At 41.5% G+C, this 14727-nt stretch overlaps 1 protein-coding gene and 1 non-coding gene across 2 annotated transcripts; both read left to right on the forward strand.

Moving 5' to 3' along the window:
* The first annotated feature begins 633 nt into the window (after window positions 1-633).
* LOC111948654 (girdin-like) lies at window positions 634-3523 on the forward strand. Its single transcript, XM_023962588.1, has one exon. The coding sequence runs from the start codon at window positions 1393-1395 to the stop codon at window positions 3478-3480; it is 2088 nt and encodes a 695-aa protein (XP_023818356.1). The 5' UTR covers window positions 634-1392; the 3' UTR covers window positions 3481-3523.
* Window positions 3524-6231: 2708 nt separating this feature from the next.
* Window positions 6232-6303, forward strand: trnaq-cug. The gene has a single exon. It is a non-coding gene; the product is annotated as a tRNA-Gln (tRNA).
* The last annotated feature ends 8424 nt before the right edge of the window (window positions 6304-14727 follow it).

The following is a 14727-nucleotide window of genomic DNA, read 5'->3' on the forward strand; positions in this document are numbered from 1 at the left end:
AAACTCTTGGTCCCAACTGCCCGTACAGGTGGACACGGGTCAAAGGTCAAACCTGTACGAGTCATGCACAAAATATCAAGGTCACAGACCGCTCAGTGAACCTGTAGAGAGAAACTGTTCATGCACATTTTTTTCTACGTTCATGATGCAGGCGAAAGCATGTAGTGAACACTTATCGAACACGTGAAGACAGTGAGGAGACGCAGGCGTGTCAAACAGATTTAACATTCTTTCAACCCTCTAAATCAGGGGTGGGTAAACCTTTGGACTGGCGGCCCACATTTGGTTGTAAAACTGGATAGAAGTGCCGGACCAGCAGCAGATGCGTGGAGTGAGAAAGAAATAACATGGAATCTGGATGAAAACATTTGGATTAAAATTATATTTTAAAACAGAACATTTTAGAGTTTTTAGGTTAAAACTTTTGTTTTCATTTTAGAGCCAGTTGCACCAACGGAATGTATTTATCTCTGTAAAACTTGGAGAAATGCTGCATTCATGTGGTGTTTGAATGATGACGAGAATGAAAAACAACAGATCTTCAAACACCACATGGATGCTAGAGCGGAGCCCCAAACTTTTTCTGTTAGGCCACAATAACTCTTTTTCTTTAAACTTTAAACTTCTTTTGTCTTTCTTTTATTGATGAAGCCCTTTAGGGAGTTGGAAAGTGCTCTATGAATATGAAAGTTTCATTCATTCATTCATTCACGATCACGATTCAAAAAGCGTCCATTCACTCCACTTTCTCTGCCTGTAACCTCTCTGGGTAGGATTGTGTGAGTAGTAGCATTCCAACAGAACCTTTAGTCCATTTCCATCTGGTTCCAGTAGCCCACTTTTCTACAGGGTCATCTGGTCCTCCAGTCCCTGCGACGTCTGACTGTCATGTGGTTCAATGTCTCTCATGGATTATGAGGTAAGTTGTAGGGCTAAGAGTCTTAACCAAGGACCCTCACCAGATATTTAAACTCACCATTGTTATGGTAATTGCCCCATCAATAGTTCATTCCTCCCCTGGAAAAAAAGGGGTTTTGATCAAAGCTCTGTGTACCCACGTCTCACCCTGCTGTAGCACAATGACATCACTGTCTTTATGATGTCATCACCACCCACCTGATGCTAACGATGACATCACCAAAGATGTTAACTCATTTCATCAGCTTAGGCCCATGACACAATGATATTGATGATGTCATATGATGTCATTTGATGTCGTTTGATGTCGTTTGAGGTCATCAAATAATCTTTATGAATACACCCCGTTCTCACTAACTTCAGATCTTTTGAGCAAAGCTGGTGAGCTAAGCCAACGGGATTGAGACACACGATCGAGACCTAACTGAATTCTGACTGACGGATTGAGATTTTAAAGCAACAATTCACTTTAAAATGTCAGACAGCGTGAGTTTTACTGAGATGAAAGTTCAAAACAATTCTTTCAACAAAATCAACAAGGTTTTGGCGGGAATTCTTGAGCAAAATTCTGCTTCCACCAAACACTTGGAAGAACTCTGCAAGGATTTACCAACCATGAAAACCTTGAAAAACCAACGCAAACAACTGAAAAACGTACAAAAAGCTGCTTCTGAGGAAAAGGTTAGACTGATGAAGAAGGTAGAACAGATTAGAAAAGCCATGAAGAAGCAAATGCTGGTGGAAGAGGAGTGTGAGGGAGAAAAACAAAAAATCCGAGAGGCCTTTGAAAGCTTCAGGACTTTGAAAGAAGAAATGACAGCTCTGCAGTCCAAACTAAGGCCACTCAAAGAGGTAGAAGCAGAACTTTCTGACATGAAGTTTGAAAGAAGGAGCTTGGAATCAGAGAACGCAGCTCTGAAAGCAGAACTCCCCAAACTCCAGAAGAAAATGGACCGCAACGAACAGATGGCAAAGATGTACAAACATGGATTTGATCAGTTCCACACTCTGGACAAGGAAACTGCTGCACTTAGGCAATGCCGTGAAGAGCTACTGAAACAAGTAAATGAACATGAGAACATGAGGAAAATTTATCCCAAAATGATGGCACAAAGATGCCTGCTAGAACAGCAGAAGAAGAGACTGGAGGAGGAGATTTCACAACTTAGACTGCAGGAAGACGAAGCAGGACAGCTGCTTTCTTACTTTAAGGGTCTAAAGGATGAAATGGATTCTCTCAGAGAAGAAACCACAAATCTCACAGTGAAGAGAAACAAACTGATGGATCTTCTTAAACAGCGAGAAACGTTGGAATCCGAACACTATGAAATTAAAGCAGAAACCGTCACCTTGAACCAAATCAAGACAGATCTGATCCTGGAAGTGGAAAAACTGCAACGCGAGGATTCAGGCCATGTGGAGAAAAAGCTTCAAGCTGTGAAGAAGGAAGATGAGACTTTGAGGAAAGAGATCAGAAACTTGGAGAAACAAGTTAAAGCTCTCCAGGAGAAACAAAAGGGGCAGCAGCAGAGGGACAAAGAGCTGGGAATCCAATTGAACCAGGAACAATTAGATTCACTGGAACAGGAGACGGAAGACCTGGAAAAAGAAAAGAAAAACTTGACAGACATGATCCAAAGTCTAAAAGAAGAAGATTCCCAATATGAGGAAGTCAAAGCAAAAACAGCCAGTCGAATGAAGAGAAACTTGGAGCTCAGCGATCAAGTCTTAAAGCTGCAAGACCAAGTCCTGCAGTTTGGCGATGTGGAAGAAAGAATCCGTGCTGTGAAGGAGGCGAATCTGAATGCAAGAAAAGAAAGTTCTGTTCTACAGGACAAAATCACAAATCTAAATGTTCAGGTTCAGACTCTGCAGCGGCAAACTAGAGCTTACCAGCAGGAGCTTCATGAACTCCAAGACCAACACCAGGAAACAGACAAAATGAAGAAAACATTGACTACAATTCTGGAAGAAAGCCGTGACCTACAGAAGCAAAAGGGAGAGCTTGAAACTGAGGTTCTATCCAAACGACAGCAGTTTGCCAAAACCAAGGGCCTCACTCTCAAACACAAAAAGCAAAAAGAACATTTGGATCACCTGAAGCAGGAAACTGAGGAGCTGAAAGAAGAAAAGAACAATTTGACAGAAATGATCCAAGATCTGAAAGAAGAGGTTTCAGAATGTGAGGAACTAGAAACAAAGACAGAGAATCAGACCAAGACAAACTTGGAGCTCGGCAATGAAGTCCTAAAGCTGCAAGACCAAGTCCTTCAGTTAGTCGACGTGCAGGAAAACATCTGTGCTGTGAAGGAGGTGAATTGGACCCAAAAGGGGGGAAGTCCTGATATACTGGAAAAAATGAGTGATTTGGATGTTCAGGTTCAGACTCTACGACAGCAAACTGGAGCTTTACAGCAGGAAGTTACTGAACGCCAGAACATGAAAGAAAACTATCTGAAGAAATTAAAGGAAAAATCCAGACTGGAAAACCTGAAGAGAGAGCTGGAAAATAACCTGCGAGGACAGAACAAAGAATGCCATTGGTATTGGGTTGATGCATAACCAGCAAAAAAACTTTTTGGCTTCATTTAATCAATAAAAACATCTAAAAAGTGTTACCTTAAAAAATGCAATTCAGTAGACATAAAAAGAATAAAAACCAAAATAAAAAAAATGTCATATTATATAAACAGTGTTGTTGCACATTCAATGGTGAGTTATTCTGAGGGAAGTCTGAGATGACATTAGAGTTAGGGGGAGGTAGAAAGCGGGGGTGGGGGGTGGTGGGAGGGGTCAATCCTGTGTGAAAAGTGGGAAGATGCTGGACTGAGCACAAAGGCCTGTGGTGTGTCTGTGCTCAGGATTATGGTGTCAGATGTCAGGCCCCCCATGCTGACATTCTGAGGTCTGTCGTTCAGGAAGACCATAATCCATGAACAGAGCGTGGATGAGAGGCCCAGATTGGAGAGTTTGTGGACCAGTTTATGGGGATCACGGTGTTCCAAACAAAGAGCATCCTGACGTAGGAGTTTGGCTGCTCCAAGTGGGTCAGGGTTGTGTGAAGTGTGGTGGAAATGGCGTCCTCTGTAGATCTATCTGTCCGGTAATTAAACTGATGGTTGTCAAAGTTTGTGGGGATGTTGTCTTTGATATGTTCTAAAATGATCCTCTCAAACGTTTCATTATAACCGGAGTGAGGGCAGCTGGACGGTAGTCATTATCTCCTACATTTTATCAGACATAAAAAAGGGCGACACGCTAATGTCACTGCCACATTAGCGTGCTCGTGTGGGTTTTTCTCTGAGTGCTTCAGTTTCCCCCGCCCAACCAAGAACTACTGACTGTTATTTCATTATTTATAATTAAATTTACCAAAAAAAAACTGATTGGAGGCACAAAAAAAAACTTCAGTTAGAGATTGTTAGCAGACATTTGGACAAGACCAACAGTATTGTAACTTTGTTTGACTGCTAGCTGTTCTTCCTCACCTTCTGGATTAGTCACTAATTAACTGAAACTCCTCCAAAATCCACTTTCTATAGTATTCCCCCAAATTAGGCCAAACATAAAAAAAAGGGCGACACGCTAATGTCACTGCCACATTAGCGTGCTCGTGTGGGTTTTTCTCTGAGTGCTTCAGTTTCCCCCGCCCAACCAAGAACTACTGACTGTTATTTCATTATTTACAATTAAATTTGCCCCAAAAAAACTGATTGGAGGCACAAAAAAAACTTCAGTTAGGGATTGTTAGCAGACATTTGGACAAGACCAACAGTATTGTATCTTTGTTTGACTGCTAGCTGTTCTTCCACACCTTCTGGATTAGTCACTAATTAACTGAAACTCCTCCAACATCCCCTTTTATACTTTTCCCCCAAATTAGGCCAAACATAAAAAAAAGGGCGACACGCTAATGTGACGGTCAGCTACAGCCTCACATTAGCGTGCTCGTGTGGGTTTTCTCTGAGTGCTTCAGTTTCCCCCACCCAACCAAGAATTACTGATCATTTAGTTCAAGATTTACAAATTAAATTCATCCAAAAACTGATTGGAGGCAAAAAGAAAACTTTAGTTTGAGATTGTTAGCAGACATTTGGACAAGGCCAGCATTGAGGCAGGGTTCCAGGGTAGGCGCCTTCTGGGGGGGCCATGTGCCCCAATAAATTGGGGCACATGGCTTAATTTATTTATTTTCATTTTATTTAATTATTTTACTACTATTTTTATTATTTAAATTATTATTATTTAAGTTCACACAATACACTACACAGGACCCCCCAGATGTAAGTTTAAGAGCCAGACCTGGGAGATCAGACTGCAGTGACCCCGTTCACTGAGAAGGGTCGGTCACTGATGTGGAGGATCCCTCTGAGGAAAACACTGGAGTTACAAATATAAATTAAAATAGATCAATAACCAAATAAATACATAAATGAACCTAAATAGACAGATATTAAACAGTAAATATGTATTTAAGAAAAATATGTATATACATAAATATAAATATATATGTACTTATATACATAAACACATATCAAATGAGTAAAAAGAGAACATACATAATTAAGATATCAAATAAATTCCTAAATTTCAACTAAAAGCAGATTAAAAAGGTCTTGAGCCTTCCATTAAACTCATAAACAGTTTCTGTGATCCTGAGGCATGCTGGGAGGCTGTTCCACTGGCGAGGTCCAGAAAAACTGAATCAAGACTCGCCGTTACTTTTGGGTAAACTTAAAGGCCGGTACCAGAGGACCTCAGGGTCTGCGAGGGCTCCTACTTTAAAATCATATCAGATAAACATGAAGGCCCAAGACCATAAAAACATTTACAAACCAAGAAAAGAACTTTAAATTCACATAAAGTCACATCAGGGAATATTTTATAGTGACTGATCAAACCCCTTTACAAAAAAAGGGGCCAAATTTTTCCCCTCCGTGAACCGCCACCTTATCGTGGTGGGGGGGTTTGAGGGCTCGAGTGATCTGAGGACCTAAGCTGTCTGGGACCAACGGCCCTGGTAGGGTCTCCCGTGCCAGACAGGTCCTAGGTGACGAGCCAGACTAAGAGCGGTTCAGACCATTTTCTAATTACACCAAATAAATTATGGCATCAATTCAAAAGGTAATGACTAAAATAAATAGGCTAAACGTTTAAAATATGTCCAGCATGAGAGGCTTTCAGCTCTCATCCGTTTTATTTGACCTCTGGAAGAGGCCGCCATGTTGAATTTAAAAAAAAGCACCATTAGTATTGGATTTAATGAAAACTCGTCGTTGGGATTTTTAACCTGTGAAATGTGAGTATACATAGGGTTCTATGGTGTAATGGTTAGCACTCTGGACTCTGAATCCAGTAGTCTGAGTTCAAATCTCAGTAGAACCTTGAAAACTCTCCTTACTCATCATTGTTAAATGGATCTAAACAATCAAGCATCTCAAACTAATAAATCAAAAATAACTGGCACCCTCAAGCAAACATTCTGTCCTCTAGCAACTAATTTTTTCCCCTGAAAAAAATGGTATTCACTTTACTGTTAGTGTAAAAAATATGCCACCTTCATTTGTCATATAATGTTTTGGTCAGCATAATAACCATTTTGTTAGAATTTGTATGGCCTGCAGCAGCAGTCACTGACTGCAAGGACCATATTGTTTTGAGTGTTTTCGCAACGAAGCTCAAACACTCAAAACGGTAAAAAAGTTTAAAAAAAAATACACAACATACACACAACATCACAACAGAAACATACAAATTGTTATAGCAAAAATGACAACATAAAAAACAAAAAGCCTCAAAAAGCCCTGAAGGGAAAGGTATAAGCCCCAAAAAGACAAGGCCAGTATATCGTAAATATCTATTTTTGCGTTTTTATACAATATGGAAAAATTAACTTTTTTTCTATCAATTTTCACGAAATTTCAGGCACATGTGACTGGCCTAAGTCTACAACCTCCTCTGGAGTTTCGTCGACCTTTGACTTCAGCAAGAGGCTGCCATCTGGAATCTTTCATAAAAAGCACCTTTACCACCCGATACAAACGTAAACTTGTCGTTGGGATTTTTATCGATCATCTCGTAAATTTTCTGGACTTTTCGGCATGGAAGAGTGCCGCTGGGCCCAGGAAGCCAGCACCCAAGGGACACGGCCACCGTTGCCGAGAGCCTGGTTCCTCCTGCCAGGGATGGGGCAGGGGACAAAAGATCAGAGGTCCCTCCTTCCTTTTGTGTGTGTGTGTGTGTGTGTGTGTGTGTGCGTGTTTTAGGGTGAATATTGTTGCTTGTTTGTGATCTCGTTTAAATTCTACCGTAATTTCCGGATTATAAACCCTTACTTTTGTCACACGCTTTCAACCCTGCAGCTTATTCAATGATGCGGCTAATTTATGCATTTTTCCTAACGGCCGCTGGGGGCGCTCAAGAGGAAATGGTAAGAGTGAGACAAAGGGATTGCAAGTTTAACCCTTGTGCTATCTTAGATGACCCCCACCCTTACATTGACGTGTTCTGCCTACTAGAGCCCTGCACGCGACTGTTTTCTTCATCCCGCTCCTGCCCACGCCCGCCAAATTTCTGACCATTACCGCCCGCTCGCGCAACGTATCCGTTACACTCCCGCCCGCACTTGCAAAACTCTGAAAATGTATTCCCGCACAATAATAGAGATGGATTGATTTCATGTCTTCCCCCGTCCCGTAGGAAAAAAAACACGTATGTGTGGCGGAAACACGCTGCAATAAAGGCACAGACACGTGATAAGACGTACTCTGCACTTACGCTAAACATCGTACATCGCACAGGTGTCATCATCCCCCCCATTCCCACACTCATGGTGCTAAAAAGAAGTAAACACAACAGTAAGAAACAACTAAGGGCGAAACAACATAACTGCCAGATGAAAGGACCCATGGGCAAAAAGAAAGACCCGTGCTCAACCCTATTTGAGCTGAGTTCCTCAGCCTGTGGAACTCTGAGTCCGACAGCAGACCAAACGTGCGCGTGACCGACACAATTCAACAAAATAAGATGATATGACCTGCATGAAAACTGTGGTATTTTCTAAACATAACAATAAACATGAATTAGGACAAGAGCAACATCCTCTCTGCCCACAACACTCTCTGGTCGCTATGGTAACGTTTAAACATGCCTTCAAAATAAGTGCATGGAAATCCAACTTACCACAACGCTGAATGGTTGGAGGGTCCCTGTCAGCTTCAGGGTTGATTTTCAATTTTTTAAAATAGTTTTTAAGAGTGTCCATGGTCTTTGTCCTTCTTTTATATCCGACTTGCTTTTAACGCATAAACCTCCCAGAGGCCTTAGGTCCTCAGGTGCAGGCCTGCTGAAGGTCCCCAGGGTCAGGACAAAAAACCACGGCGAGCCTCGTTTAGACACTACGGGCCTCGTCTGTGGAACAGCCTACCTGACGATGAGAGGGCCTCTTCCACTGTGGAGGTTTTTAAAATGAAATTAAAGAAACATCTTTTTAAATCAGCTTTTTAATAAGATTTCATGTCATATCTTTTTTTTAATTCTTTTTATGTTTTACAAAGTTTTATCACATCATTTCATCGTTTTTTTTTGTTTAATCTAGAAATGTTTGCTCTTATATTTTGTATGATATTATAGCACATACTTGTTTCATGTCTTTTAGCCAAGTTAGACTGTTTACGAGTGTTTTCTCACCCTTAGCTGGGGTGCTTGTGTCTATGCTGACACCCCGGCCAATAGGAGGACAGGGCGGACGGCGCCTTCTGGGTTTTCTCTTCTTTAGCTTTTTTTTTCCGTAGTCATTTCTCTTTTACTTGTGTTTGTTTTTGTGTATTTTATTGGGCAGGTCTTATTTAATTATTTTATTGCATGGACAGGGATTTTTGCTTGTTTTTATGTACAGCACCTTGAACTGTTTTGTACATGAAAGGTGCTATAGAAAATAAAATTAATTTGAATTTGAATTTAAACATTTTTAAGACCAAATATAAAACCAGGCAATAGCCCCCCAGACTCTGGGATGCCCCCCTTCTGTCCCATCGTGTGGCCGACTGTCGATTCTTTTAAAAGTCAACCAAAGACAATTCTATTTGAAAATACTTTTTGCTGACCGGTTTCATTATTTCTATTCCATGTTTATTACTTCTATTTAGTTTTGTTTTACATCATATTTAATTGATTGTGTTTTTATTGTATTTCTATTGGTCAGCGCTTTGGGATTTTATCTGGGAAAGGCGCGATATAAATGAAACTTACTTACGTTTGTCAGTCTGTGCTTTGGTCAGTCAGACGTCTTTCTTCCTCCTAAAACCTGCTGTGCTGCTGCTAAAAGTCTGTACATGCAGCGAAGGGAAAGAGGAAATGTTTTGTGCAACCAAGCCTGGAAAACCCTGGAGTCCTGTGCTGCTTTGCTCTCCTGGTCCATCTCCACCTCTCCTCCAGAACTTCTGTTCCATACCTACACCTCCTCTTTTCTCCTCATTTTCTCTTCAAGCCTCTTTGTCTTCTCTGAAGTTACAATTGTGCGTTTCTCCCTGAACGCCTCTGGCCTCCTGTTATCGGCCTATTCTTCTCAAATCTCTGTGTCCAGGAGCAGACTTGGTCTGGCTCCATTTGGCAGAGATGAAGAGCAGCTGGACCTTCATCAGAGCAGAAACCTGGCCAGGATGCACATAGAAACACAACCTGACATGCAGAAACCCAGACTGGACAAACAGTCCGTGTTAATTACATGGACACCGTTCAGCTGAGCAAAGAGGAAAAAACTGGATTGAAATCAATGCTGGGAGATTAAAATTTCAGACGAAAAAGGAAAAATGAATTAATGTTCCCTTGGATGATAAAAAAAATCGTCTCCTATCTATATATATTTTTAAATATTTCATAAAAAGTCATTTCCATAAAGAGCTAAGATGTAAAATCTGATGAGACCTGAGCTGCTCTCGTCTTTGTAATTTAGTGCAAAAACAAACTCCTGAAATCGCTGCTCGGGGGGGGGGGGGGGGGGGGGGGGGACAAACCTGTGAGAGTCTCTGGTCACAGCGACTCGGTTTGACTTCCACACTGACAGCAGCAGAAAAAGTGACAAGAATTATCCATAAGTCCAAAGATCCAATTTATCAAGCAAAGCAACAAAAATGTCCTGTAAAAATGGATAATTAACGTGGATCAGAAACAAAAGTCAACAAATAGCATCACATGCTGCACAATATCATGGCAGAAAAAATAGAAACGCTTCAAGACGTGTTGTTTTTTAGAGGACTTTGACACGAAACGTTGGAAACGTCTCTGTCTTGTTCAGCTTGGATCTCGTTGGGACTGTTTGCAATTTGATGGAGGGAATGGATGAAAGTTATAGAGACGTTCATCTGCAGCAAACCACCCTAAGATTCGAACGACAGACAGACAGATCTGCATGAAATCAACCTCTGAATTGTTAATATTTGATCCCATTCTCCCTTTTTAATGTTTCTTCCTGGTGTTTCTGGAAAGTAGAGGACACAAAAGAATTTCAAAAACAATCAAAATGAATAAAGTCTGGCCTCGATTACAAAAGGGGTTTATCCAGACATACCTCTGGTTTGTCTGAAGATTCATAACCCTGTTGTTAAAGTAAAATATGTCCAACACAAGAGGCCCTCAGCTCTCATCTGCCTGCCCAGCTGTTGGACAGGACAAGTTAAGAAAAAAAAAAAGGAAAGGAGAGGACAGTACAAATGAACACTGACACACAACAGCCAATCATGTTTGATTTTTTACATTTATTCATTACTCTTTTCTTTATGTGGACATTTTAAATATATCAGACAGTCCAAAAGCATGTTTTAAAGTGTATAACTACGATAAGAATTCCAACAATGTTTATCAAGGCAAGGATTTTGCATCACATCCGGTAGGAAGAGTATTCCCTTTCCGTTAGCAGCTGCTGGCTTTTGTAAGCGTTTTTTTCCATCTTCCGCTGTCGTGTTTTGTAACCTCAATGGGAAGGGAATATAATACCGGGAGTGATGAGAAAACTTTACCTTGATCAACATTGTTGTAATACAATTTGAAAAATGCTTTTGGACTGTCTCATTTATTTAAAATGCCCATATAAAAAAAAGTAATGAATAAATATAAAAAATCAAACACAATTACCGGTAGTTCAACATGACATCACTTCCGGCCTTCAGGACGTTCCCTTTCTGTTAGAAGCTGTTTCTCTGCTTTCATTGTTGGGTTTCAGGATTTGTTCATTTGTTCCAAGATTGATGTTAGTGCTTCATGATGTGTTTCTTTGTTCTGGGATTTGCTGTTGGTTGTGTCTTAGATGTAAATGTGTCTTGCACCTCTCTGCCACCGTAGGACCGGCCACATGGCTCGTACGGGCGCTCACGTATGACGTGCACACCTCGTGCGTGCGTGCAGCACATGTGCGGTCAACAAGGTGTCAGTCCTTGAACCTCACTAATGAGTAGAGTTTAGCGTAAAGATGCCGTGTGGCAGCATCACCTGTGTGTTATAAGGGCGTGTAACATCCAAAAGCAGAAAATCTACGATTTACACAATTAGTCTCCATCAACTTTTACATCCTTCAGCCTCCTCTACATCCCAAAATAATCTAAACAAAGAACATTTTCCGGTTTCATAACGATATTTTTCTGTAAACATTTATTCAAAATGATGAATTCAGCATGAACAGGAAGTGTTTGTTTTTGGCTCCGTCGCCGTCAGAGCAGATAAATGTTTGCATTCAGGCAGTCTGTCCCCCTCAGAGAGGCTGCTGGTAATCCCGGCAGCTGCGGCGCCGCCATCATTGTGTGTTTGGGGTCAGCCCGCCAGCCGCTCCTCAAATTGATGCATAAACTGCTGTCCAGAACAAGGACAGTCATTACGGTTATTAAGGATTTTGTGTTTTCCATTGTGTTTCCTGGTCTTTGTCCGTCACAGCTGTTGGTCAAGTCTGCACACAGCAGCCTGGATGAGCCCAGACGTCCATTATCCTCAATTCAACTCCTGCTATTATGGGGAGAAAGAGGTTATTGTCACTGATAGGCCTCTTCTCTCCTGAATTAGCTGTGATTACAGAAGCACACAGCTGCTGAGACGTATGCATTACATCTGAAGGCTGTTTGGATTAGAAACAATGTTTGCTAACGACACATCGGCGAGTTGCTGATGGTCTCGATCACAAAGCTTCTGATGAGCTGGACTCGGGATGGAGAAACTGACCAACAGAGGTGAGTTCACCTGGACACGGTGACTGGATACTGATGAACTCTACTTATACTGTTCTCATGCCTCAGTCACATGGACCCATGTGGATGGGGGCTTTGGGTTTTTGGGTTGTCCAGGTCCGTGGGGGGTCGCACAAAGGAGTGGCTGCATCTTAAGGTGTGTCTTGCAGTTCCCTTGAGGCTCGTACAGACGCCTCAAGGAGGTAGTGTCTGTAGGACGTCCACACAAACGTAGGACGTCCACACAAACGTAGGACGTCCACACAAACGTGGGACGTCCACACAAACGTAGGACGTCCACACAAACGTAGGACGTCCACACAAACGTAGGACGTCCACACAAACGTGGGACGTCCACACAAACGTAGGACTTCCACACAAACGTAGGACGTCCACACAAACGTAGGACGTCCACACAAACGTAGGACGTCCACACAAACGTGGGACGTCCACACAAACGTAGGACGTCCACACAAACGTAGGACGTCCACACAAACGTAGGACGTCCACACAAACGTAGGACGTCCACACAAACGTGGGACGTCCACACAAACGTAGGACTTCCACACAAACGTAGGACGTCCACACAAACGTAGGACGTCCACACAAACGTAGGACGTCCACACAAACGTGGGACGTCCACACAAACGTAGGACGTCCACACAAACTTCACTCCGATTGTCTAATTTCCTCATTTCTAACAGTCAACCTGGAGCGAGGAGCACGCACATGAACAGAAACACTCAGGAACATTTTGTTTGTACAGGTTTACTGAGTGGTCTACCACGGTGATATTTTGAGTGGGTCACCTCCAGACATCCCGTATCCACCCGTAAGGGCAGTTGGGACTGAGACTGAAGGTGAAATGTTTTATTCAGAGTTTCTGGAGAAATGTTTCCTCAGGGATAATGGTGGGATTAACCCTTGTGCTATCTTAGATGATGATTGGAAAAGCTATGCTTATGTGACTTTCTTCTGGTCATTTTTCATGTTCTTGTATTTTATGTGCAACCTTTTAACCCTTGTGCTATCTTAAATGACCCCCCCCTTCCATTGAGGTGTTCTCCCTACCATGACAAAGGTGGATAAAGGTGGAAAGATTTCATGTAATCCATGGACACCAGTGAAGATCACAAATCATTGAAGAAAAAAGGTTCAGAGCACTGTCTAGTGGGTCTAGATGACCCAACTCCCAATGTTAAAGTGCCTAGGATAGCACAAGGGTTAAAGATTCTCAGAATATAATAGAACAGATCTCACAACAGATCATAATGGGCAGAAAGATTTGAATAATGGTAGTTATCTCTACTGTTGTAGTAGATCTCCGTTTATGGGGGGACAAGACGCTCAGACACACCTCAACCCCAGATTTCTCTCCTCAAAAACCCTATCCAGCCCCCGTGCTACAGGCGGATAAGACAAAAATTTAAGTCAATGGTCCTGAAGCCAAGAGAGAGAATTAGTTTTTGAAACTAAAAGAACTTTCATTACGTTATTCAGAAACAGTTAGAAACAGAAGCTTTATTTTTACTCTAACTTGTATCCCTCATATTAAGCAGATAATTCAAACAGGTTTTTATCATATAACATTTTTCTTTTTGGCTATAGGCTCCACCTACTTTCTTTCTCTTGGTAATAAGGAGACGCTGATGCACGGTTTTTCCCTGCTTGCTGGTCTTCCAAAAAAGAAGATTAAGAGATTTCAGCTTCTCCAGGCCATGAGCCTAAGGATTGATTTTAAGATAATTTTAACGCTCTTGACCCTTTTATCGCTCAGACCTTTAAGTAAAATATGAACCATTGCCGACCCTGAGATCCTCTGGCGGTGGTGTAGTAACCATTCCAGCAGTAAAAAGAGGCATCTATTCAGTAATATGGCCCTTTGTCTGCGTTGCATACACTGTCAGGACCTGAGAGTGGACAACATTGATATTTTTAAAAAAAACCTCAAGATCCATCTTTTTAACCTCCTTTTCAGCTAATTTAAATATTTTCATGAATGTTGTATTTATTTTTTTATTCATTTAATTATGTCTTCTGATTGTACACTGGAAAATGAAAACTCATTTTAACCCTTGTGCTATCTTAGATGACCCCCCCCCCCCTTCCATTGACGTGTTCTCCCTACCATGATAAAGGTGGAAAGATTTCATGTCATCCATGGACACCAGTGAAGATCACAAATCATTGAAGAAAAAAGGTTCAGAGCTCTGTCTAGTGGGTCTAGATGACCCAACTCCCAATGTTAAAGTGCCTAGGATAGAACAAGGGTTAATACGGTGGTCTATTGTTAAATTGTTTGCTTTATTTGAATTATTTTGGGTGTACAGCACTTTGGGTGACATTGTGTAGGAAAAGTGCTGTTTAAATAAAGATTGATTTGGTTTAATTTATTTTAATCTATTTTGATTTGATTTGATTCTGTTCGATTTAGGTGAGTTTTGATTTGATTTGATTTGAAAACAAACCCACCCAGAGAGAACGGGGATCTGAGCTAAGCTCATTTCCTTTCAAAAGTGCAGTTCGCCACCGCGACGGCGGCTGCCACAGAAGTTTTAATAATGAACTGAACTCCCAGAGTTCAGTGTTTGAGTCGGTA

The sequence above is a fragment of the Oryzias latipes genome, chromosome 14, assembly GCF_002234675.1.
Source record: "Oryzias latipes chromosome 14, ASM223467v1".
NCBI classification, from domain to species: Eukaryota; Metazoa; Chordata; class Actinopteri; order Beloniformes; family Adrianichthyidae; genus Oryzias; species Oryzias latipes.